At 34.3% G+C, this 27,395-nt stretch overlaps 1 protein-coding gene across 3 annotated transcripts in view; it reads left to right on the top strand.

Annotated features, from left to right (window-relative positions):
- ZNF280D (zinc finger protein 280D) overlaps positions 1-27,395 on the top strand; it is a 110,364-nt gene that overhangs the window by 61,991 nt on the left and 20,978 nt on the right. For all 3 annotated transcript variants that reach the window (XM_069459494.1, XM_069459497.1, XM_069459504.1), the window contains 6 exons: positions 4,097-4,231; positions 6,049-6,356; positions 6,503-6,643; positions 15,825-15,887; positions 21,187-21,305; positions 21,456-21,492. In XM_069459494.1, coding sequence (XP_069315595.1) covers positions 4,097-4,231; positions 6,049-6,356; positions 6,503-6,643; positions 15,825-15,887; positions 21,187-21,305; positions 21,456-21,492 — 803 coding nt within the window. The remainder of the gene's footprint in view (positions 1-4,096; positions 4,232-6,048; positions 6,357-6,502; positions 6,644-15,824; positions 15,888-21,186; positions 21,306-21,455; positions 21,493-27,395) is intronic.

Raw genomic sequence — 27,395 nt, forward strand, 5'->3', positions numbered from 1 at the left:
GTTTTTTAAAACAGGACTTCTCAGAGTAATATGCTAATGGACACTGTATTTCTCTAAGCAAAGGATATAGTATGTATCATTCCCCAAACTTATTTGACCATTGAACACTTTCTTTACACAATACCTATTAACACTTCTTGATGAACAGAGTTGGGGAAACACTATTCTTGATACTTTATTTTATCTTTAGACTTTAATTTTGAGAAGGAGAATGAAATATAAAATAGTAGCTCTATTTTATTATGGAGCTTTTAATATAATCTTTCTCAGATGCTTTATTAAGCTATTATGGAGTGAGATATAGATGTGGGAAGAATGATAACTATGATAGAGGTTTGTGGGCCCACTATGTGGGCTATGTGATTTATAATCAAGTCTTCATACATTGAGTTGTATGTTTTAACTTGCCATGGGTGCCCAATTTTCTTTTCTGTTTGTTTGGAGTACTTAGGAGGTAGACAGCCAGCAGTAAAGAGGGGACAATCCGTTAATAAGAAGGATCATCAGGCATCCTTTAGGGTATTTACAATTTGTATAATTATTTACAAAAGACTAGAAAACCATATCTGAGTGGAATTATAAACTAGTAATTGAGAGGACATTATTAGTATAGTATTAGACAATAAGAATTATTGACTATGCCTCATTTTATTGTCTTTGAAGGTTTCCATTGTAACTTTTTTTTCTTTTAAAGATTATATTATCATTTCTTGGGTGATTCTAGAGCTGACAACCAGTTTGTATAACTTTTGAGAAATAAAACAATTTCAGATATGTTAAATGTGCTCATTAGATCTTTAATAAAACAAGCAGTTAACATATACTGATGACTTACCTTGTGGCAGCAGCTGGTGTTTTAAATACATTATCTTGTTTAATCCTCTCAACCACCATAGGTATATTATTATTTGTATTTTATAGATGAGGAAACAGAGCTTTAGAGAAAGTAATTTGCCTATTGTCACATTGTCTAATAAAGGGCAGAGTAAGACATTTGACTTCAGAGCTCAAGATTTTACTCTCTACAACAGAGTTGGATTTCACATTGGCATTAGGTCCAAACATAGAAATTACATATAGTAAGAATTACCTTTAAATCTCTTATGTCTCCAAGACCATAATAGTATGCTTGTAAAAAAAAAAATGTAATACAGACAATTATTTTTCTATGCTTAGATTAGATCACCATTTCTTTGGTTGAACATATTATTATTAAAAAATGTACCATATCTTCATCACTCTTAGTGCATTGAAATGCATACATACATAAAAGAGATATATTAATATAAAACTTGAGTCCAGTCCAGGCGTGGTAGCTATGCCTATAATCCTAACACCCTGGGAGGCTGAGGTGGGGAGGATTGCTTGAGCTCAGGAGTTTGAGACCAGCCTGAGCAAGAGCACAAGACTCCATCTCTACTAAAAAAAAATAGAAAAAAAAATTGTTGGCCCATAGTGTCAGCTACTCAGGAGGCTGAGGTGGGAGGATTGCTTGAGCCTAGGAGTTTGAGGTCCAGTGAGCTATGACGACTCCACTGCACTCTACCTGGGGTGACAGAGCAAGACTGTCTGAACAAAACAAAACAAAAACTTGAGTCCAACTGAGGGAATAATAATGTATTCTATCTTAGGATTCTGGACAAATGTTCATTGAATGGAATGGCAGACATTTTGAAGTAATTAAATTGTACCTGCTGCTCATATTTCTTGCTTTCTGCCTCACTATTCATTTATTTAAGAAATGTTAATTCAGTACCTTACTCTGTGCCAGGGGCTGTTTTAAGTGTTATATAGCAGTGAACAGAACACAGTTTGTGTCTTCTAGAATTTACATAATAGTAGAGAAAGATAATAAATTTGTGGGTGTGGGTATTTGGATGTATATGCTGGTGATAAGTTCTGTGGGAAGAAAATGTGGAGGATAAGGAGTGCCAAGGATTGGGGAGGTGCTAGGAGTAGAGGAGTGGTTTGCTGTTTTGTACACAGGGTGGTCAAAAAGGGGCCTCTCTGAAGAAAATAAAGGAATAAGCTGTGTGGATATTTGGGAGAGATACCATTATGCAGACAGTGAAGGAAGTGTATACCTGGGATGCTCAAAGAACAGCAAGGAGGCCCGTGTGGCTGGAACATAGTAAACTAACTGGAGAAAGAATAGTAGGGGATGAGGTTGTAGCAATTTAATGCAGGCCAATTCATGTGGGTCCTTGTAAGCCACAGTCAGGACTTTGGAAAGCCACTGTGAGGTTTTAAGCATGTGAAAGATCTGCCATGTTTTTAAGATTACTGGCAGCTATGGGGAGAATAGACCATAGGGAGGAAAGGACATGAGGGGGAGAAGATAGAAGATTTTTACAGCAATCCAGGTAAGTGGTTTGGACCAGTATGGTAGCAGTGGATGGAGGTAATGAGAAATGGAAAGATTATGAATGTTTTTGAAGGTAGTGCTGATAGGTTTTATTAATGTGTTGGATATGGAATAGTTAAAAGAGAGAGATCAAGTTGTTTTGTCCTGAGCAGCAGCAAGAACGGAGTTGTCCTATACTAAGATATGGAGAAGACTGAAGAAGAAACAGATTTTTTTGGAGGAGGGGGGCCAGGAGATACGGAGGAGATCTAGAGTTCAGTTTTGTTCATACTAATTTGAGAAGTATATTAGACATCAAGTAGTGATGTCAAGTAGGCACTTGGATAGATGGTATTTAAAACCATGAAACTGGATGATGTAACCTAGGGAGTGATTATAGACAAAGAAAAGATTTCTGGGAACTAAACTCTGGTGAACTTTGTTGCTGTTCTATTATTTTGGTATTTGTTTCTTGGCCAGGTTTTCTCCCTTTTTTCCTCCTCTTCCTTGAGCACATAGAAGTGAATTTGTTTAAGCTGCCTGTACCTATGATATAATCCAATGTATCACACTTCTAAAACAGTTTTAAGATGTAGCTTGAATTGTAACACATTATGTTTATATATTGCTTTGAACTTTGTAAAGAACTTTATTTATGAAATGCTTGCTGGGTGCCAGTAACTGTGCCAGGCACTTTCCTATATATTACCTCATTTGAATTTTATAAATAATTGGTTGTATTTAAATGGAAATAATGATGTATCTAGCAGAGATATAACTTTTGAGGAAATATTCCTTTGTAATTATATATTGTTTTAAATTTATATTTGTAAACATATATATTAAATACATTTTTATATTAATGAGGGTAAAGATTGCAGTTGATATTACATAGTAGAAAGAATATTGGATCAGGAGCCTGACAATGTCACTAACATTGGGGAAGTGACTTAGATTTCTCTTGGGTCCCATTTCCCATCTGTAGAATAATGACAGGACTGGGTTTGTGGAGGCACTCAGTCAAGGGGTTTTCAACCAATAAGTAGATTAGGATCAGTTCTGTTTTATGTCTCCATATCTACATTGCCCAGTGTAGTAGCCACTAGTCACATGTGGCTGTTTAAGTTAATTAAAATTAAACAAAATTAAAAATTCAGTTCTTCAGTCACACTAACCACATTTCAGGTGCTCAATAACCACATATGGCTAGTGGCTACCATGTTGGACAGTATATCTCTAGAACATTTCATAATTGCAAACAGGTTTATTGCACAGCGCTGGTTTATACAACCATTTCTATAACATAACCTTCTTTGAAAAGTCTGGTTCAATTAATTTATTTTAGAGAGTTTATGTCTAGAAATAGCAAAAATTAAAAATACTTTTTCTAGAATAAAAACACAGTATATTAATCTTATTTTAATAGTATGTGTTTAAGTATTTCAAATTTATAATTAATTTATAGTTAAAAGAGCTTTCACATAATTAATAGAATTTTCATTAGAACGTATTAATAGAACTTACTATTTGATTCCTATATCGTAACAAACATTTTTGAAACCCAAATACTAATGCAAGGAATGTTTTAAAAAATGAAATGATATTTTGGTATTATTTATGATAGGCGATGGTAAACTGCTAATTTTTACATTATTTAGGTATCATTAAAATTAAGTTAGAGCAGTTTCAGGACACAGGATTTGTGATTGTAGAAATTATTTTACCTCCTTTTTTCTGTTTTTTTCTAAACAGAAAAAAGGAATACATCGTTGTACAAAATGCAGACTACAGTTTTTGACATGCAAGGAGAAAATGGATCACAAGACTCAGCATCATCGAACATTTATAAAACCTAAACAACTAGAAGGCTTGCCTCCTGGAACAAAAGTGAGTTCAAATATGCTATATTTTAACATTTTGTATGATAATAGAAATTAACTCCTGCCTGTCTTTATTTATTGAATATAATATTTTAAAAAATGACTCGATTTTTATTAAGACTTCAATTTTAGTTTTTATTATTATCTCTAGAAAGAAAAACTTATAACTATTGTTTTGAATTCAGAGATGGGTGTTATGTTGGAGTGGTATTACTTTGTAAAAAGTGCAACTAGATTAACTGTTCCTAGGTCAGTGGGTCGTTTCAATATTATATAGGCTATTTTTGAGCTATTCCAGTTGACAGTGTCTATGTTGGTTTTAGCTGCTAAACTAGAAGATGCTTGAAATCAGTAATCATGTTTTATTCATCTTTGTGATCTCCAGCATCTTCTATAGTGTCTTGAATGCTATAGGTTCTCAGATGTTTGTTGCAGTTGTTATTTCTGAGTCTACTCTCAGAGAAGCAAGTTCTGCTGCTGAATAGCATTGTGTTTTAAGTGAGCAAACACATGTCTGACTGCATACTGATGATTATAATTTACTTTTCCCTTTTTGCCTTATATACATCTGTTTTCTCTGACTTCTTTATATACAGTCAGCTCTTGAATATTTGCTCCAGTGGAGGGAAACAGAGGCATGGATAATCCAAAGTGAAATAATCCCCAAAACATTTATTTTTGGCTTTGGGTACTTACCTTTGAATGTGGGTATGTCTGTTATTTGAATTAACTAAAACAATATAAAGCCATGCTCTGAAGACCTAGAGCAAGAGAAGCTATCCAGCATCCTTCCCTGCAATCCATTCATTTCATGCTGGGACTAGACATGCAGAAAACTAATGTAAGCAGTGCAGTCCTCTCTCATTTCTTCCCTTATTAATAATATTAATGATAATGATACTAAATGTTTTTTATAGCACTTTAGAATTAGGCTTTCAGTGTTCCTTTCATACATTATGTTATTTAATCCATACAACAATCCAATGAGGTTAACGAGGCACATACTGCCTCCTATTATAAACATCAGTTAAAAATTTCATATTATAGATATGAAGAGGCTTAAAAAGATAAGTTACTTATTCAAGGTCACATGGCTAGGAAGGTCTTTTGATTCCTGGTCCAGTGCTTTTGTATGATACCTAAATACATCTCATATAGGCTGTTCCTCAAATACATGCGGAGGCTATAGTCAAATGATGAATGAGAATGTTGGTAGGCCAACAGATATAATTGAGCATTTTCTCTTTCTGAATACTAAATGATAAACTTTATGTTCCCTTTAAGAAAATTTTAAATAAATTCTCTGAGTAGTGTAATGAATTGATGTAATCCCTCCTATAACATTTGTAAGCATGTGTCCTGGGCGATGAGCCCCTGGAAAGAGGAGGTCACATTTACTATAGATCTGTTTGTTTTATAGTTGTCAAAGGGTATTATGGGCCTGTCTAAAGTTATTTTTCAGGATTTCAGATTTAAATTTTGAGCTCTGTGTGAATTTTTTTAATTATATCAGAGCATTAAAATAGCTATGGAATTTGCTGTTTTGATACTGAGAATTTGCATTAACTTCTAATTATCCATAAATAACTATGTTAACATATGACTGATATCAATATAAAAATATATTATCATAAGTGAATAAATATCAATTTTAATATCATTTAATTGATGTGAACACTTAGAATAAATGGAAGACTGACCCGATTATTGTTTCTGTGTGCTCTTTTCAAAATACTTGATGTGTAATTTTCTTATAGTACAGTGATATTTTAATATCAATGTAGTGATTAATTTTTTAAAGCAACTGTTGTCTTCATTTTTTAGGTGACTATTCGAGCTTCAGTTGGACCTCTTCAGTCAGGATCTTCACCTACACCTTCCAATAGTGCAAGCTCTTCTACCCTTCAGCTCTCACCTCCAAGGACTAAAAATATAACTACTAAAAGTCCCACAAAATCTAATACAAGTAAACCTAATACAACCAAATCCAGTGCAAGTAAACCTAATGCAAGTAAGCCCAATGGAAATAAACCTAAATACAAATCAAAAATCTCTAATGTGCAAAAGAAACAAAGCACATTGGCTAATTGCAATAAAAAAAGTAAAGTCAATACAGCATTGAGGAATTTAAGGTAATCTTTATTCCTGATATGCAATACTAATTTAAACCTATATATGAAAACTTTATACTTTAGTTAACAGAACATTAATAAGGCTGTTCCTTACAATTTTTATCTTAAAATATATTTTGATCATTTTTTTTTTATGTCTCCATAAGGTATCGTCGGGGCGTTCACAAGTGCATTGAATGTTGTTCCGAAATAAAAGATTTTGCAAACCACTTTCCTACATATGTGCACTGTAGTTTTTGCAGATACAACACTAGCTGTAGCAAAGCCTATGTAAATCATATGATGAGGTAAGATGAGTTAAACATGTAAATTGCCAATAAAATTATAGTTCAGCAAGTTTTTGTTTTGAAAACAAAGTTTCCTATTAGAGACCACTGTTTCTCTTCAAGGATCTAAAAGGGTCTAGCAATCAGGAACTTCTAGGATATTCCCTGGTCCTGTTTTTCAGCATAGTAATTAAGAAATTACTGGACTACAATTATAAGAATAGTTAAACTAATAAAAAGTAGGATAGGTTTGTTAGAGAAGTAGTTTTACTATGGGAGTTTTTTTTTTTTTCTTATAGGTGTTTCAAAAATGGTTATTTTTCAAATAAAATTTTAAATGTTTTAAATATATTTACTAAACAAATACTTGTAATCTCATGAGTGTCATGTTCTTTAAAGCACTCACTTCGAGAGACTTTAGAATTTTCAGTGATGTTAGGAACTTTGTTGGATTTGTTTTTCTTTCTGTCTTCTGTGTATTCCATCTATCTGTTCATCCATCCATCCATCCCATCTGTCAGGTCATCTATACTTATTTCCATACTGTAGTCATGATGTCACTTTTGCAATTCTTTTTCATTAATTCCTTCAACTTAGATTATTTGAGTACTTGCCATTTATACTATGCCAAGGAAAGCCTTCGGAGCCCACATTACTGTCATTTGGATCTCAGTAGGGAAATAATTTAATTCTTCAGGATGGATTTTTATTTTTAAAAAATAGGCAAAAGTTCAGATATAAACTTGATAGGTTGCTTATTCAAAATGAGGTTGTTCCATTTTTTAAAAAATTAAAATTAATATATAATTTAAATGAGTTTCTTACATGACCTCTATGTTACTTTTTGGTCATTACCAGCTGCTGCTTTTAAGGGTTCTCTCACCTTTCTTGGTGGCTTCAACACTTCTCTTATAGTGTATTCCTCCCTTTCGTGATTAGCCTAATCTCATGGTACTTGACCTCGTTAGTGTCAGCAGTTCACATCAACTTCTAAATTCTTGTACAGTCCTTACCACAGTACAATTTTAATCTCATCCTATACACGCTGTTCATTCTTACTGGATTCCTATTACCCATGATGTTCATTGCTTTGAATTCTTTTTCCAGTCTTGCAGCACTCATCCACCTTTGTAGTTAGCCTCACCCTTGAGGTCATCTGTTGTGATTGCAGCTTTATTTTTGTCCTAGAATCTTTTATACCTTTAGTTATGCTTACCTGGCATAAAAGCCAATGTAAGATTTGAATCTCTTCCCCTTTTGAACTTTCTCTATACTCAGTTCTAGACCAAACAATGCTTTGATTCAATGAATTCTGAATTCATAATCTTTAACTTTGATTGGGTCCTATCTTTTTCTTCTTAAAAAGCTGTGTTTTTACCTTATGTATTTATTTAATCCTTTTTCAGTACCTTAAAGATTTTTAGTTTCTCAGTTGTTAACCTGCCCTATGAATTACTCACTTGAAGGGGGCATCCTTTTTGTCTTTCCTAAAATTAATTTTTCAACTCCAGATATTTTTCCTCTTACTTTCATCCAGACATTAATCTTAAAAATCAAACATGTCCCACTTCTCTAGAGTTAACCCTATCTGTTATGTCCTAGGATTCACCATGCCCTTATTCAATTAACTTGCAGTTTGATCTCTTTCTCTATATCTGGTTCCTTCTGCTTATAAACATTTTCAGGTTTTTTTTTTTTTTCTCCTCTGAAGGAGATTTGTCCTTAGTGGCTATTTTGCTTATTTCTTGTCTTCCTTTTTACCATCACCATTTGTAAAAAGTGTTTGTTACCAGCTTTATTTGTGATTCATTTCTTTTCTCTTTGAGTATCATCCCTACTTACCAAATAATACTGCCCCTTTAAAGATTATCTGTCATGTACATTTTTTCACTCTTTTCAATTTTTACTCCTCTGTGACTTCTTTAGAGTATTTGACATTGTCATTCACTTGTTTTTTTATGAATTTTTAAAATTTTTCTGACAGCCATGTGAAGTAGACAATTTTTTAAATTATTTAAAATTTTTTTTATGGATACAGAATAGTTATATGTATTTACATGTTAAATTTTGATACAAGCATACGATACGTAGTCACCAAATCTGGGTAATTAGGCTATCCATCATCTCTAACACTTATTTTTTTGTGTTGGGAACATTCCAAATCTACTTTTGTTATTTTGAAATATAAAATCAATTATTGTCAACTATAATTGCCCTTTTGTGCTACTAAACATTAGATCTTACTCCTTTTGAAACTATTTTCCTCAGCCTCTTAGACGGTTACTACCATTTTTCTTCTTCCTATTTGGCCACTCCTCTAATTCATTGCCTTTTCTTCCTTCAGGTCTTCTTGCCTCTTTACTTTACCTTTCTTGGTAACTTAACCACTCTCACATTTAACTTTCAACTTTTAATCTTCCAATTCCAATCCTTAGTTTTCCTGAGATCCAACTCTGGGTTTCTAACTATTTTGTAGATACTTTGACCTTAGACTCACTGGCATCTAAAAAGAACACAAGCCAAACATTATGTCTGTCCAGGATTCACATGATACCACCTCAGTACTCTTTAAGCTTCATCCCTTTCAGGGCATCATTTGCATAAATATGGAGAACCAGCTGAAAACAATTCACTGTCCCAAGTTTCTGAAGCTCATGAAGTTCTCTTGATCCACTGTGCATCATGGCTTCCTAAGATTCCATCTGCCTCCCAGTGTTTTGCACCCATACCCCGTTTGTTCTAAACTGGGCCCCAGGCATCCTTTCCCCCAGTAAACTGCTGGATGGTATGCTGATTCTCTTATTCAGCCAAACATACAGCTGCCCAAAGGAGGTTTTAATTCTGCTCTTAATTTATAGGAGATTAAACTTGAAAATATGTTGTTTCTTAAACCAAAGGCCATTCTGTCCTTCCCTCTCCTATTTATCATAGGCTTCCCAGTTGTCCTGTAGAACCTCCAAAAATCCGTTCTATCTCAAAACATTCCCAACTGGCCCAAGACTCCCTTACCTTTTTCCCAATTCCCATTGAGCCTCAACCTTGCACTTCATTGTCATCACATAAAACTCTTACTCACTGTTAACCTCTTATGAAACTAAAAGCTTTCATTGCCTCTCTTCCTAGGGTTTAGTAGTTCCTTTTCCTCAACTTCATTGGTACCCTTGCTTCTGTTACTGCCTTAGCTACTTCCCACTGAATGGTGCACTCTTACTTCTGTCCATTGTAGATTCTTGTTACAGGCTTCAGGTCTTTATGTACAGTAGTTTCATTTTCTCCAAGGGATGAGTGCCTTTAATTCCTAACCCATACCAACTCTGTAGCCTCTCATTTGGTCTTTTTCCCTCTAATCTCACATCCCCAGTCCATTCTATAAAGTCTCCTATCCCCATAAATTGATTAATCTTCCCCAAAGTAGTTTCTCCCATATTCGTTTTCTACAGTGACTTTTCTTTATTCCTTATTCGTTCCCAGAATGCCCTGTCCTTCCCTCTCAGTCTGTCTTCTTTGAAGTGTCTGATCACCAGAATCATTCCTTCCTTTGAATTGTGTACTGTTCATCTATTTTGCCTTTCATTTATTTGTGTCTGTATTATCTCCTTGAGAAGAGAGGACTATTTGTATTCATCATATCACCTACCACATTACAAACTGCAGGTGATAGTCATCATTTGTTATAATTATAAAAGGCCCTTAATCTCAAAAGAAGCAGGGATGGGCACGTTTGTAGCTCTGACTCCAGCGGTGCAAAGGCAATATTTGTAATCTAAACAACAGAGAAAACCACACACAAAAAAGCTTAAAGTTGGAGCATTGTTGAAGTAAGACTTTTTTGAAGAAAAGCATCATTAAATGTGTAATTTTTAAGTGATTCTTTTTTTAAAAAAGTAGTATTATTTGGGTTCAGTTGTTAAAAGTATTGTACCTTATTTGCTTATAGCTTTTAGATAGTAATAGAAATTATCTGAAGAAATGCAAATGAATTTCTGTATAATATGCTATTATTCCTCAAAATAATGCATAAGAAGGCTTTTTTTAAAACAAAAGATAATAGAATTAAGTTAAAATACATAACTAATATCTCGGTTTTGTAGCAGTTTATTTCAGCTGGGTTTGTTTCAGTAAATATTCTTTATGTGTGTACTAGAAAGGTACAATTTGCTAAGAATTATGGCAGGGGAAGGCCAGGCGCGGTGGCTCACCCCTGTAATCCCAGCACTCTGGGAGGCCGAGGTGGGTGGATCGTTTGAGCTCACGAGTTCGAGACCAGCCTGAGCAAGAGTGAGACCCCATCTCTACTAAAAATAGAAATTATATGGACAACTAGAAATATATATATATATATATATATATATATATATAAATTAGCCGGGCATGGTGGCACATGCCTGTAGTCCCAGCTACTCGGGAGGCTGAGGCAGGAGGATTGCTTGAGCCCAGGAGTTTGAGGTTGCTGTGAGCTGGGCTGACGCCACGGCACTCTAGCCTGGGCAGCAGAGTGAGACTCTGTCTCAAATAAACAACAACAACAAAAATTATGGCAAGGGTGGTGGTGAAGAATCAGAAAAATCTGGATTTGAATTCAAGCTTCACCATTTATTATCTGTGTGAATTTGAGCAAGTGACTTAACCTAACTTCCAGTTTTGCTTTTCTTGAGAAGAAAGTTATTGTGATTATTAGAGAAAATGTACTTAAAGTGCTCAATAAGATGATTTGCACTTAGGGGATATTCAGGTAATGATAGCTATTAATTTCTAAGTTGTATTACTAGGATTGAGGGTAAAGTCCTTGACTTTTTTGGTAGGGGAGATAGATTTACTTAGCTTAATGTGATAAATGATGATGAGAACACAAAGTAGGTAAGAATAAATTCTTTAAGCAAGAAACAAAGGAAGACTTCCTATAAATGACATTTCACTTAGGCATTAAAGGATGATTTTTACATTTTTCAAGGAAAAAGAAAGTTGGTATAAAAATCTGTTCCTATACAATGGAGAGACAGAGTACTGAATTTTTTTAAAGATCTGCTTGAGTTCATTTTACATTTTATATAGATTTCTTGGCACTAAATGATATTCATTAGAAGAACAGTTGAATTATTGCAGTAGCATCATAACTGGTCTTACAGGTACTTACTGTCTACAGTTTCCCCCCCTTTTTTTCCAATTCTTCCTGTCTTCTGCTAGAGTAGGCATATCTGGTTAGGGCATTTTTTAGCCTAAAATCTTTTGACTTCCTAACATTGATAGGATGAAGTTCATATTTTCTGGAAAGTATAAGACCTTTCAGTATCAAATTCCTAAGTACTTTTTCAGCTCCTTCAACTCCCTTTATTTTCCTGAAAATCCTATATCTTTATGGTTACTCTTTGCTTTGCTTGGAAGTGAAGCAGTAAGAACTTTCGTAATTGAATTGAACTCCTAATTGATAGCTGACTTCTACCCCATCGACCTGCAGCTTTCCTTCAGTTAACCACAAAATTTTATGTGTCACTATTGATGTATATCTTGCGTTACTTAAGAATATGTGTTTATTCATTTAGCAAATATTTATTAAGCATTTTTATTCTGTGCCAGTCCCTATTTTCCTCCCCTTCTCCTCCTCCCTAGACCATGAACTCCAGGGCAGGCAATTTGCCTTTGTTGTTGTATCATTAACCTCTAGTCTAATGTCTAATGTAGTAGGCATACCACCAATATTGTTGGATGTTAAGGAAATTGTTCCTTTTGTGTTTCTTAGAAAGTAAAGTTGTTATATGGAAGCAAGATCATTAAGAAAATATGGTTAACCATCAATATTGTTGGATGTTAAGGAAATTGTTCCTTTTGTGTTTCTTAGAAAGTAAAGTTGTTATATGGAAGCAAGATAATTAAGAAAATATGGTTAAAGAGGGTTTTGTCCTCAGTTTTCTTGAGGTATAGTTTGCACACAATAAAATTCACCTATTTAGGCAGGGCTTGGTGGCTCACGCCTATAATACTAGCACTCTGGGAGGCCGAGGCGGGAGGATCGCTCGAGGTCAGGAGTTCGAGACCAGCCTGAGCAAGAGCGAGACCCCGTCTCTACTAAAAAATAGAAAGAAATTAACCAGACAACTAAAAAATATATAGAAAAAATTAGCCGATCATGGTGGCACATGCCTGTAGTCTCAGCTATTCCAGAGGTTGAGGCAGGAGGATTGCTTGAGCCCAGGAGTTTAAGGTTGCTATGAGTTAGGCTGACGCCACAGCACTCTAATCTGGGCAACAGAGTGAGATTCTGTCTCAAAAAAAAAAAAAAAAAATTCACCTATTTATGGAGAAAAGCTTAATGAGTTTTTATAATGTTATACAGTCTTGTAACCAGCTAGCAGATTTTTTAAACTTAGATCTTAACATGTTTTTGCTATATCGTAATAAAACCTTTTTCTCTTTTCTTAGATTTATTATATGTTTTTATATTGATATTAAATTTATGGAGATCTAATAGGAAGAAAAAAGGTAGTTTTTTATTTGTGAGCTGTGAATCCACTTTTGCACTCCTGTAATACACAAAACTATAGGTATGGCATTTGTGTATTAAATACAGATAAATAAAAGAGGTGGTATAAGTCCTTTTTTATAGATGAGGAATTCTCAATTAAAACTAGAGCCAGACAACTAAAAATTTAAAATTGCCAACATTATAATATGGTACAAGTTGTAGACATGGTGGAATCTATCAAAAAGACCATATGTAATTTTTTCTCTCCCCTTACTAATAGATAAACCAAAAACAGTCTGCTTGTTTGAAGAGGAAAGAAGAAAGAACTTCATTAAAGAAAGAATCTCATTTAAGAAAACTTATTTTGGTTCACATTTTTTAGGATTTAGACAAAAATCTTTGACTAATCTGAGGAAACACAGTTGCATATATAAATTTTTGCATATAGTTTTAGAGCTTCCCAACTTCATGATGCGTTCTAACAAAACTTTATTTTTGTGATACTGTCTTAAATTTGTAAACTCTAATGTTAATTTCAGTTACTTTTAGATTGAAGAAATGACTACTAGAAATCTTCTGAGGTTATTTTCTGGGGATCACAGCTGGCCAGAATATTTCTTTTCCCATACATACATGCTGTGCTGGTGACAGTTACCCTGTATCTGAGAGTAACCATTGACCTGTTGGTTACTGCTTCTCGAACTTTCACTTGCATGAGAATTACTGCTTTTTAAAGCAGATTCCTGGGTCCTGCTGCTCCAGTAGGTTTGTGGGGGGCTCAAGACTTTGCATTTTTAAATATAGTAGTTACCCCCTTGAAACTGATAATACTGAGCTCTCTGTATACTATAGTTTTTCCTACACATATATACCTATGTTAAAGCTTATAAATTAGGCACAGTAAGAGATTAACACTGATAATAAAATAGAACAATTTATATGTGAATGTTGTCTCTCTTTCTCTCTTTAAATATCTTACTGTACTGTACTACAAGTAACTGAAACCGTGGAAAGTAAAACTAGATAAGGGGACTCCTCTAAGCTCTCAGTTGATGTTGATGCTGTTAGTCTAATCCTGGCCTTCTAGTACAACAGTGCTTTCCAATCCTTAACTAAATGGCTATATAAAAGCTATTGTCGGCCGGGTGCAGTGGCTCGCGCCTATAATCCTAGCACTCTGGGAGGCTGACACAGGCGGATCGTTTGAGCTCAGGACTTCGAGACCAGCCTGAGAAAGAGTGAGACCCCCGTCTCTACTAAAAGTAGAAAGAAATTAGCTGGAGAACTAAAAATATATAGAAAAAAATAAGCCAGGCATGGTGGCGCATGCCTGTAGTCCCAGCTACTTGGGAGGCTGAGGCAGGAGGATTGCTTGAGCCCAGGAGTTTGAGGTCGCTGTGAGCTAGGCTGATGCCAGGGCACTCTAGCCCAGGCAACAGAGTGAGACTGTGTCAAAAAAAAAAAAAAAAAAAAGCTATTTCATTGTCTACAAAGTTTAGTTAGTGGTTTTCTTTTCTGTACTTAGGGGAAACATTGTTTTTTGGGGGGTTTTGTTTTGTTTTGTTTTGTTGAAACAGAGTCTCGCTCTGTTGTCCTTGCTAGAGTGCAGTGGCTCACTGCAACCTCAAACTCTTGGGCCAGCCTCCCAAGTAGCTGAAACTATAGGCTTGCGCCACCATATCCAGCTAAGTTTTCTATTTTTTGTAGAGATGGATCTCACTCTTGCTCAGGCTGGTCTCAAACTCCTGAGCTCAAGCAATCCTACCGCCTTGGCCTCTCACAGTGCTGGGATTACAGGCGTGAGCCACGGAAGCATTTTTTTTTTTATTATTATTTCAGCTTATTATGGGGGTACAAAAGTTCAGGTTATGTATATTGCCCATGCCGCCCCCATCCCCCCGAGTCAGAGCTTCAAGCGTGTCCATTCTCCAGACAGTGCACATCACACTCATTATGTAGGTATACACCTATCCTCTCCCCCCCCCCCACATCTGTCCAACACCCAATTGGTGTTATTCCCATATGTGCACTTAGGTGATGTTCAGGGAAACCTATTTGCTGGTGAGTACATGTGGTGCTTATTTTTCCATTTTTGGGATACTTAATAGAATGGGTTCCAACTCTCTCCAGGAGAACAAAAGAGATTCTGTATCACTGTTATTTCTTATAGCTGAGTAGTACTCCATGGTATAAAGCATTGTTTTAACTCATGAGTTCTGCTTTAATTTGTTTTGTAAAACTTCTATTAGTAATTGCAGAGAACTCTCTTAAGTGTTTGAATTTTCAGATGGTAAACAGTGGCATTTAGTTCAATTACCGTTTATTTTCTAGATCATTTGGGTTCTACTCTCCTCCTCCCACACAAGCATGTTAAGATTAGAAAGTGATTGAAAAAGATTATTATTAATAACTATTCATATTATAGCAAAAATTATTAGCAAAAATTCAGAATTGCTTTTAATGCTTAATAAATGAAAAAATTAAATTTGATGCTTTTACATTTTTTAAGACTATTTTTTTAAATAATGGCAAGGTATAGTACTAATCTGAGAATATGCTTAGGGAAATATGTGTCATTAGAAAATAAATTGATAAAATGGAATGTAAGATAAAATGTGGAATTAGGAATGACAGACATTTTATTTACATCATGATCTTCTATTAAAAACTAGAAACTGAAGTATAAACTTGAAATACAGTTATAAATTAATATGATTATTAAAATCTCTTTTGTCTCTCCAGCTTTCATAGTAACCGTCCAAGTAAAAGGTTTTGTATTTTTAAGAAGCATTCAGAAGATCTCAGGTAACTAGTTGATCTTTTTTTATCTGTTGAAAAATTCAGACTTTTTTCAAATAACAGCTTTATTGAGATATAATCACATAGTATACAATTCATGCATTTGATAGCATTTAGTATATTCACAGAGTTTGTGTGGCAATCACCACAGTTAATTGTAGTACATTTTTATCACCCCAAAAAGAAACCCTGTACCCATTAGTAGTCATCCCCATTTCCCTCCAATTCTCCCCGTCCCTAAGCAACCACTAATCTACTTTCTGTATAAGATTTGCCCATTCTGGACATATCATATAAATGGAATGATATACTATACAGTCTTTTGTGAGTGTCTTCTTTCCTTTAGTATAATGTTTTTAAGGTTCTTCTATGCTGTAGATTGAATCAATACTTCATTTTTTAAAATTACTGAATAATATTCCATTGTATAGACATACCATAGCTTATCCATTTAGGTGGTTTTTTATTTTGAGGCCATTATGAATGTTGCTATGAACATTTGTGTACAAATTTTTGTATGAACATGTTTTTTTTATTTTTCTTCAGTATATACTTAGGATTAGAATTGCTGGGTTATATGATAACTCTATGTTGAACCTTTGAGGACCTGCCAGACTGTTTTCCAAAGTAACTTCACTGTTTTACATTTCTACCAACAGTGCGAGGATTCCAGTGTCTCCACATCTTTGCCGACACTTGTTATTTTTCTCTTTTTGATTATAGCCATCTAGTGGGTATGAAGTGGTATCTCATTTGTAGTTTGCTATAACTTTTTTTTACCAGCTGATGGGGTACTAATTTGAAAATCGAAATGACTGCTGCTGGACATTACAGAGTTTTGTTCATTTTATCCTTAGACCAGAGGGGTGATTAGCCATTGTTGTCTTACTAAGTTTATTTCAGTAGACAGGTCATGCAAGATGAAACCTTGATGCATTTGCATTGTAAAATGAGAGCAAAGATAAGGCTCTTCAACAACATTTGAACATTAAAAAGTTATTTAAGATTTCTAGTAAAGTGACAGGTTTTGAGTTTGAGGTAAATTCCTGAAGCTACTGGAATTCTTGAAATTAGTATATAGTCTTTATAATTCTTATTTTTTCTTTTTAAAATAAAGAGAAGTATGGAACTTGATTATCATACAGAAAGAACTATTGTTGACTTTTTCTAAGAGCATTGATAATTAGTTTTGGTTACACCACACACTGAGAATCCACGGAGCACCATTGTTTCATATTCTTCTCATTTCTTTGGACTCCATCTTTCTTTATGTTGCCATTGCTCCTTGACATGTCCATGTCTTTGCTTCTCCAAGCTAACCTATAGAGATAAGGTTAGCCAATACTTGTTTTGATGCTTTGAGTTAGTGAAAAGGTAGAAGAGGAGATGATATATCTCAGGACCTTTATATTTATTATTCCCTATGTCTAGTTCGCTTTTCCCCACATCTTGCATGGTTAGCTTCTTTATCTCTTTCAGGCCTCTACTCTGATGAGCTTTTCCTTGACTTTGTGTTTATCTTGAATTCCTGACCTCAAGCAATCCTCCTGCCTCGGCCTCCTGGAGTGCTAGGATTACAGGCATGAGCCACCACACCCGGCCATATATTTAAAATCGTATCCTCTCCCCTGTGTTTCATCCCAGCACTCTCTATCTCCTTTTTATGTTTTATTTCTCCCTAGATCATCTGACATACTATATAAGTTTTACTTTTTGTTTACTGTCTGTGTCCTCTCACTACATTGTGTGTAGTTTGGTTTTTTGTCTGTGCCTGGCACATAATAGACACTCAGTAAATATTTGTTGAATAAATTAATGTATATGTTGAAAATGATGTATGTGGACAATAGGTCCCATCTATGATATTGGACCAATAGCTCAAAGGGAGAGAAAAATTTGATTTGATTTTAAAAATATATTAGTATTACTTTTAAGACCTTTACTGATCTAGAGAAATAGATTAAGCTATATTAGATGTTGCCTTTACTGAAACTTTCATAAGAATGGATAGGATTTTATTGCATTATAAAAACGAAATTTTAATTTGATTTTTACCTCACTGTTGTCAAGCTCAGTTGTGTGTTTAGTTTTTAAATGAGTTATGTGATTTTAAAGATCTGGGGTATTTTTCTCTCAACTTGGACAGTTCTCAAATTGAAAAATGGTTGATTTCTGTGAATGGAACTTAGAATATTTATAATTATATGTGATAATTTTTGTATTCTAATTGAAATGGAATATTCATTTTGTAGCTATTGTGTATCTATCATATACATAATGTAGCAGGTCCTATAAAGATGACAGTGATAAAACAGTATTGGAACCAACTCTTCAGGGAATCTAGTTTATTGGGTTAGAGCTAAGGTGTGAACATAAATAACTATGAATTTTAATAAGTACAGTGAGAGTTATTTCAGAGAGAAGAGAGATTACTTGGAGTGCTCTGGATAGGTATTATTCACTTTAGAGAATGGTTATTGTTTCTACTCATAGAAGAGACACGGAGGCATCCCACTTGGAAGAAATAGCACAAATAAAGGTGCAGAAATAAAAAGTAGAAGGCATACAGAAGGGATGACTAGTAGTAAATGGGTAGAGCACAAATTTCATATAATAGTCATAAAATTGGAGTCCGGGAGAATAATTTTGAGCTTAGAGGCAGATTTTAAAGCATTGAAAATGAGGCTTATGCATTTGTACTTAATTCAGAGGGCATTGGAGAATCATTAATGTTTTGTATAGAATCAAGTGATACTGAAGGAAGGTTGAATTCATGGGTATGCAAGGTATGTTGTAGATGCATGAATCATATAGATTAGGACTATTGTGGTAGTTATGAATGATTTAGTGAGGACTTGAGTTAGAGTGGTAAGGGAGTATTACATCATATTTGTGATGTAATATGGACTCTGGAATCAAAGTACTCAATTTCAAACCTGGTCCTGACCTTTCACTAGCTCTATGTTTTGGAAAGATTACTAAGTTAACTCTTGTCTTTTATAAAAAGGTGATAATTATAGCATCTACCTCTTTGGGTTGTTGTACGGTTTAGATGAGGTGTGATATGTCTAAAAATCAGCCTGACACAGAGTAATAAATTGCTAGTATTATAACATACTTGACATATTAAATGTTCTAAGGAGGGAGAGATAAGAGGTAACTGTAGTTTGAGCTTTAGTGTCAAGAGAAATAGCATCATAAGAAAGATGAATCAGGTGGAGCTAATTTTAAGAGGAAGTATTGTGATTGTAGTTTTATGAAGGTCAGTTTTGATGGACCAGTGTGACATCTAGGTGTAAATACATAGCCTGCTGTTGGACTAGAGCTTCAGAGAAGTCAGTCTAAGGTATGCTATTTGTTTGTATTCATATACTGATAAAACACTTAAATTTATACTATGTGATGAACTTCAGAAATATATTTATACTTTGTTAATAAACTGATAATAACAACAATCACATGGATGATCAAGTTTTATTTCACCCAGGAAAAAATAATTTATTAGTGGGATTTCCAAAGAAGCTCATGGACCCCTAAGTGGGGGAGGTACAGCCAGAACAGATAAGGGAAAAAGAACATCATCAGGAACTAACATGCTTTCCCTCTAGTTTGACCTGCTGAGGCAATATAATATTATCTTTCTTATTTTCTCTGAACTTTGATTTCTTTCTTTTTTCTTACTACAAACTAACTTTCTTTAGTAATGACCCAAACATTACATTCCCAGCCTCCCACATTTTCCCAGATCAAGAAATTTGATGAAAACTCCCGGTTAGAAATCCCAGTTTAAGAGAAGGCTTGACTTGGACCCCTTGTCCAATTAACTATGTCTAGTAATAGAGGCATGTAGCTTACCACTTACCAATGAAACCGTTTTTAGTGTTTGTGAGGGCAGTTTGTTCATAGAAAAGACTATGGTTAGTTATTTAAGGCAAGTATTTTAAATTTTAACTTTCCTTAATCTTTTAAGATTAGCTTATAGATACTCCCTTTAGAAATCTAGTACTTTTAATAGTCACTTTCAAGGAGATCTTTAATTAACGTATGGTAAAGTTCATTTAAGTTGAACAGACCAAATTTTTTCAAGAGTTCCATTTAGAATTCAAATTACTTTAAACAACCTAACATCATTTATATATTTACTATATTTGATTTTCTTTTAAACAGCCCTTAGAACGCTTGACCCAACAAACTTCCAAGTGCTTAACTCTAATAAGAAATTAAACATATAGTGGCTTTCTAAGTTCTCTGAAACATTTCAGTATTTTCCTGGGCTTAATAGTATTTTAAAATACCTTTCAACAAAAATCACAAGTCTAAATGCATTTTAAATTAGAATCTTAAGGCCAGCATCTCTTACTTTATGCCAATTATGTTTAAATACTTCAAATGGCAAATGCTAAACAATTTGATCCAATGAGTATAAAAACTATTCCTGTACTCAACAAAAAGTATTGATGACTATTGGAATTGTTTCCTAACCTCTCTGAAAATTTCTAATCATTACATATTTCATTTAAGACCTGGAGCACACCGTCAAGTTTTGTTAAAGGGAATGAGCAGGTAGGTAGGCTAGTTCACATTGCTAGGGTGATGAGAAACAAACTTGTGGACTTTGATATTATATTAACTACTTTGATTAGTTCAATATTAAATGATAATACCAATCTTGGATGTTTGTAGTGAAGATCAAATGAAACATATGGGAAAACCCTTGAGACATAGAATACAATTGATGGCAGCTATTAACATGATCTGTTCTTAAAGCCTTCATGTTAACTTCTGATTTTATCCTCAACTAAATAAAACACTATATTGTAAGCTCCTTTAGAGCACAGACTATACTTTTTTTTGGTTCACCATTATATTCACAATACCTAGTAGTATAATATAGATATAATATAAAGACACCCTCAGTAAATATCTATTGAGTGAATGAATGCCATATCCTCACTTTGCAGATGGGCAAACAAAATGTGACTTGTCTAAGTTACACAGGTTATTTGTGGAGCCAACGTTGGCTGTAGATCTTTTGACTCCTAAATTTGGCAATTGGTATGAGAGGTAAAAGTTTATAAAACAAATACTTTTCATAAATAAATGGTAGCATAATTTGTACATGGCTATTTCATTTTCTAGAGAATCAGTTGTATCAGATTTATGGAACAAATACGGGAAGTTACAGTTTGACACAAAAGATCATGGAAAAATAATCACTGAACTTGTGTATGGATTTTCATAAAAAATAAAAACATTTTCTTTTTATGCTGTTTGCTTTCTCTCTCTCTCTCTTTTTTTTTTATAGGGGCATTACTCTAGTGTGCCTTAATTGTGATTTCCTAACTGATGTTTCTGGCTTAGATAATATGGCTAGACACTTAAGTCAACATGAAACTCATGCTTGCCAAGTTGTAATAGATAAAGGTATGTATATATAACTGCTATTTTGGATTTTTTATATTTATTCCAGTATTTTTTTGTCAGCCAAAATACGGGTTCATTTACTGAATCATTATTCTCACTCATCATATTTCATATGCTGTTGTAAATATAAAACTTTTCTTCTAATTTCAGTTTCTGTTTGTATCCCAACTTCTGAACACCTTTCTGAGTAAGTTTAATTTTTATTCAGTGCATTTTACTTTGATGGATTAGCACTATTGCATTTTAAATGTATCATTAGTAGCAATGAAAAATATTAAAGTATTTTGTTTTTTGTTTTTTTTAAAGCTGCTTGTTGAAATAGGTTCCTGCTCTATGGAGCTCGTGACCTGGTGCAAGACAAGTTGGAATTTCCTAAGTTCAAAGTTCTGAGATGTTTTCTTTCACAAAGGCAGTTGAGCAGCCAAGTTCATAACACTAGCTCTCATTATTTAGCTCTTTTCAGCTTTCCAATGGGACTAGATTCTTGTTCCACCTTATCTTTGTGTCAGGTTGACATATCTTAACATACATTTTTTTTCTCCAGTTGGTGCCCTCTAAAAATAACTTTTGTTGCTATGGTCTTTTCTTACATTGCTTAAAATAATTTGTGTTTTTCTCTGTTGTACTTGCCTTCAGAATAATACATTCCAAATGATATGGCTGTTTGTCTTTCTGTCTGTTTTGTCTGCTTTCTTAATTTCTTATAAGTCTTAAGTTTTTAGGCCAGATGATTGTCTTTTTCCTCATTCGTTGTCTGTCATTGTGCTATTTTTCTTATTTTTCAGATGGAGAAGCAGCCCAGAGATTTCAAAAAATGTCCAGGGTACACCTGGACAGTGTCCCCCTTCGATGGACACAACTGATGCCTGTACTCTTTCCAAGGAATGTGAATAATTGACTGTGGGACCTGCTCTAGGTTGTGGCCTCTAGAAATCAGATCTTGGGGAGACTCCCTTCCTACATGGCTGGCCTCCCATAAGGCTGATGCTGATTTGGCCAGAGATGGCCTCAAGGCCCACCAAATTGAGCACACTTCCCACTGGGGGCTTTGGCTCATGATCTTAAGCTTATGAGTCATTTATGACCAAGAAAAGCCCATCAAATCAATGCTTCAACATCCAAGTTGAAGTTTAGTCATTTTGGCTGCTGCCCTTAAATCTTTCTCTAGCATGAATGCAGTCCAAGGAATATAAAAATTCTGGTTGTTAGGAAACCATGGCTACTTTCATATCCTTGGAACAACAGGGCTTTACCATTATGTTCCAAAATTGCGGTTATTTTTACTGACATTTAAAATATATTAAACAGTGTTAACTCCATAACTTTTCAGCAATACCAATTTTCAATTTTGATTTTTAAAAATTTTAATTTTAATAGCTTGGTTTTATGTTATCCAAATTTATTGATGTCTATTTTATGATGTCTGTTTTTATAGTCTTTTCTTTAAAATTTGTTTAGTGTTTGGTTTGTTTTGTTAAGAACTCTCCAAGAGACCCCTTAGAATTTTCTACAGATTTCTTATAGCTGTGTATTATTTGTAACTTTTTAATTTGGCTGTTACTCCAATCATTAGACATTATTATATCCTCAGTCCTATCAGGATTATTATTATAATCTGAATTGTGAGTTCTGAGGTGTAGAGAATTGGCAAAACTTCCTTTTGCAGACCTTAAAAACAAATTTTAAAGTTATATATTTGTACATCTAATATATAATATCTATTTGGCTATTAATGTAGTTCCTTTCAGTAAAGGTAACATATTAAAGATATATATGTGATAACCAATAATGCATGTGTTTCTTTCCTATATATATTTTAAATTTGGCATTTGTTTATTTTAGTTACATTGAATATAGATCTAAAGATTTATTTTCTTTTAATAAAAAATTGTAAAGTGTCTCAGGAATTATTTGCTAATGAATAAAAGCTATAGATATTATCCTATAAATAGGAGCATTGCTTTAATTGTCATATGGAAGCCTTGTTACTTCGTCTGCAGACGGAGAGCTATATCGACTTAGTAGACCTTGAATTTTTTTCTTCTAGCACAATTAAAAGGTTACTATTTACACTATACTAATTTCCCAAATTTTAAAGACTAGCAAAATGCCTTTTGTGGTCTTAATCCATAAGGGTAGGCAGGCTCTGAAATAATGACTCAATTGTGGTTTTTTATTCTAAAATCAGAACTTTTTAATTTGTATTTTGAAACAAATTTAAAGCCAGTTTATATGACCACTTATTATGTAATGCATTCCTTGTAATTAATAATCAAAAAAGTTGAATCTATTAGTTTTACATTTTCAAGCTAATTTTATATTGTAAATGGAAAATTTTCCAAAATCTCCAAAAGTGGCTTGCTTTTTAGTAGTGGACTTAGTGATATACTTGTCTTTTTTTCCTTATCTGTCTCTAGGGATTTTTGTCATCTGCCCTCTTTCTATCCAATTTTTAAAAATTTTGCCGAGAAATAGCAACTTCTTTCCATTTTTAACATTAGCAGTATAGGAGTACAGTCAGCCCAACATATCCTTGTATTTTGTATCCTCAGATTCAGGCAACCACAAATCAAAAATATTCAGAAAATTAAAACAATAAGAAATAACAATACAACAATAAAAATACAAATAAAACTACAGTATAATAATTATTTACATAGCATTTGCAGTATATTAGGTAAGTAATCTAGTACAGGAGGATGTACATAGGTTATACGCAAATACTACACCATTTTATATAAGGTATTTAAGCATCCAAGGATTCTGGTATTTTCAGCGGGGGTCGGGGGGGGTAGTCCTGGAACCAATCCCCTATGGATACCAAGAGATGACTGTACTGCTTTGTATTTTTACATAGGATTCTATTTTTTATAATGTGTACCAAGTTCTTAAAGCATGAACTCTTAAAGTCTGTCACCTGTAACTTCATTTTTGAAAAATTGGGTTACAGAAAATACTTGATAGTCAGTACAAAACTTGCTTATTATGGGCAGTTAGTTGAATTCCAGTTTGGTGCTAATGAGTTTTAGTTTGAGTCTAATCTCTCCTATCATCAGGTTATTCTAGTTTATTCACCTGGTCAGAAATAGCTATTTCATGCATGTGTGCTTTTTGGTTACCACCAAATAACAGGTGTGATTGGTTCAGTTTAAGTCCATCACCATTCTTAGAGAAATGACTCTTAAACTTCAGAGACTTGGATTCTTGCCCTATTTTTTGTCATATTTTGGAAAAACATCTTGCCTCTTTGGGCTTCATTTATTTAGTCAGCAAATGTTTCCTGAGCATATATTATACTTTGTGTCTGGTACTGTTCTAGGTACTAGAAAAGTGGAGTGCAATCTCTGCCCTCATGGTGCTTACATTTTAGTGGTGAAAAACAGACAATAGAAAGAAAATAAAATACATAATATGTTAGGTGATGATCAATACTATGGAGAAAAATGAAGTAGGGAAGGAGGATAAAGGAGTATGGAGTAGGAGTTGGAGGCTGCCATTTTGAATTCAGTGGTCAGGGAAGGCCTCACTGAGAGATGACATTTGAGTAAAGACAAGAAGGAGGCAAAGAAGGAAGGCAGTTGGATATATATCAAAAAAGCATTCCAGGGAGAAGGAACAGCTAATGCAAATTCCTTGAAACGGGATCATTTTTGATTTAAGGAACTGCAGGGAGACTGATGTGGATGCAATGGAGTGAAAAAGAAGGAGAATAGTAGGAGGTGGGGCTTGTGAGGTAATGTGGGCCACGTGGTATAGAACCTTATGGACCACTATAAGGAATTTGCCTTTTACTCTGAGATAGGAAGTCATTAGAGGATTTTGAATAGAGAATACCACAATAAAAACTAAAATAAACAAAACCCTAAATATAGAATAGTGTCTGTATCACTCTAGCTGCTGTCTTGAGAATAGCTGTAGAAGACCAAGGGCAGAATTAGGGTGATCAGTTAGGGGACTATTGTAATAATACAGGTAGGAGATGATGGGGATCTATGCTAGGATGCTAGCAGTATAGGTAATAAGTGGTTTGATTTTGGATATATTTTGAATTTTTTGGTAGTTTGGATGTGAAACATGAGAAAGTGCTGAGGATGACTCCATAGGTAATAGTCTGAACAACTGGAAAGATGGCATTGATATAAACTGGGATGGAGAAGACTATGGGATGAGTAGATTTGGTAGGGAGAATGAGAATTTTGATTTGGGACATATTTTAGTTTGAGATACATATTATATATCCAAGTGGAGATGTTATAGTCATTTGCCTGTATGAGTTTAGGGGGAGTGTTCTAGGCTATAAGTATTATTTAATATTTTAAAATGACATGAGAATGAATACAGGTAAAACTAGGGAAATCTGAATAAGATTGGTGTGTTATATCACTGTTAATTTTCTGGTTGTGCGGCCGGGCGCGGTGGCTCACGCCTGTAATCCTAGCACTCTGGGAGGCCGAGGCGGGTGGATCGCTCAAGGTCAGGAGTTCGAGACCAGCCTGAGCAAGAGCGAGACCCCGTCTCTACTAAAAAATAGAAAAAAATTATATGGACAACTAAAAATATATATATATAGAAAAAAAAAAATTAGCCGGGCATAGTGGCGCATGCCTGTAGTCCCAGCTACTCGGGAGGCTGAGGCAGGAGGATCGCTTGAGCCCAGGAGTTTGAGGTTGCTGTGAGCTAGGCTGACGCCACGGCACTCACTCTAGCCTGGGCAACAAAGTGAGACTCTGTCTCAAAAAAAAAAAAAAAAAAAATATTCTGGTTGTGATAATGTACTGCAGTTTGGCAAGAAGTTATCATTGGGGAAACTGGGCAGAAAGTACATGGGATCTCTCTATATTATTCCTTACACCTGCATGTGAATCTACAATTGTCCCAAAATCAAAATTTAATTTAAAAAAGTCATGGGATCACCAGGGATACATACAGTAGAGCTACAGAGAAAGGGCAAGATCCACGGTGTGAGCTCCAGGGAATCATACATTAGAGTTTAGGAAGAGGAGAAGGTATTGATGAAGGAACCTAAGAGGATGTGGCCAATAATGTGGGAGGAAAACCAGGGGAGTGGTAGTGTTTTTGGAGCCTCAGTGACCCTATTTATAAAATTTGGGTGCTAATTTGTTCTAGAATTGTGGGGTTCTGTTATTCGATATTGGTTGTACCTAAATATCATAATTTATTCTTGCGAGAAGATGAATTTAGAATGCCACAAAACTCCAGTAGCAAAAACAGTGACTCGACCTTGAGAAAATTAAATGCTCACATTACTCCTGGGCATGTTTAATTCTCTACATGTACCTTTGTAAAGGTACGTCTCTTGGATTTTGGTAGAAGAAGGTAACTAGCTCAGAGCTTCCCGGATTCTGTACTGTAGAACTAATGTCCATAATTTATAAATGGTCTGGGGAAAGAGTTTCCATGGTCAAATAAGTTTAGGAAATGCAAGTTAAACAGATTCTTTAATATGGGATTTTTTTCAGGCTGTATGTGGCCTGTGAATATCTAAGGATATTTATTTGACCTTAGAATTTTTTTCTTCCAATACTTATTAACTTCTTGACATTAATCTCCATAGAATAGTGTGTATAATGCTGATCTAGATTTATCATTATTCATATTTTCTTAATTGGAAAATAACAGTTATGTATTGACTACAAAGAACTAGACATTTCATTCATGTTCATGAATCATTTGTAAGGTAGAGTTTATAACTATCAGTAGATTCCAGCAAGTACATTTTTATATTTTTAGAAATTATGTTAGGAAAAATGGTATTCTCATTATTATGTTTGTAAACTCTAAGAAACACATAACAGAGACAGACCAGTTATTAGCCTATTCTGCCTTGGATTCTAGCAGCAAGGGATATTTTTGTTGGAGAGTATGGTCACCTAACATGATTTCACACTAATAAGCTTAAGAATCTCTCATAATTATTTCTAGTTTCTCTCTGTAACTCCTTTATGCTTAGCTTATCAATCTACACACTTACCTACTTTTCTTGAGAGTATTACTATTCGAGCCTTTTATTATCTGTTAAGTTTCTTATTTTATAAAGTTTTACTTCCTTCTTAAATGGCTTCAGGTGGT

Source organism: Eulemur rufifrons, chromosome 2, assembly GCF_041146395.1.
Source record: "Eulemur rufifrons isolate Redbay chromosome 2, OSU_ERuf_1, whole genome shotgun sequence".
Lineage (NCBI taxonomy): Eukaryota > Metazoa > Chordata > Mammalia > Primates > Lemuridae > Eulemur > Eulemur rufifrons.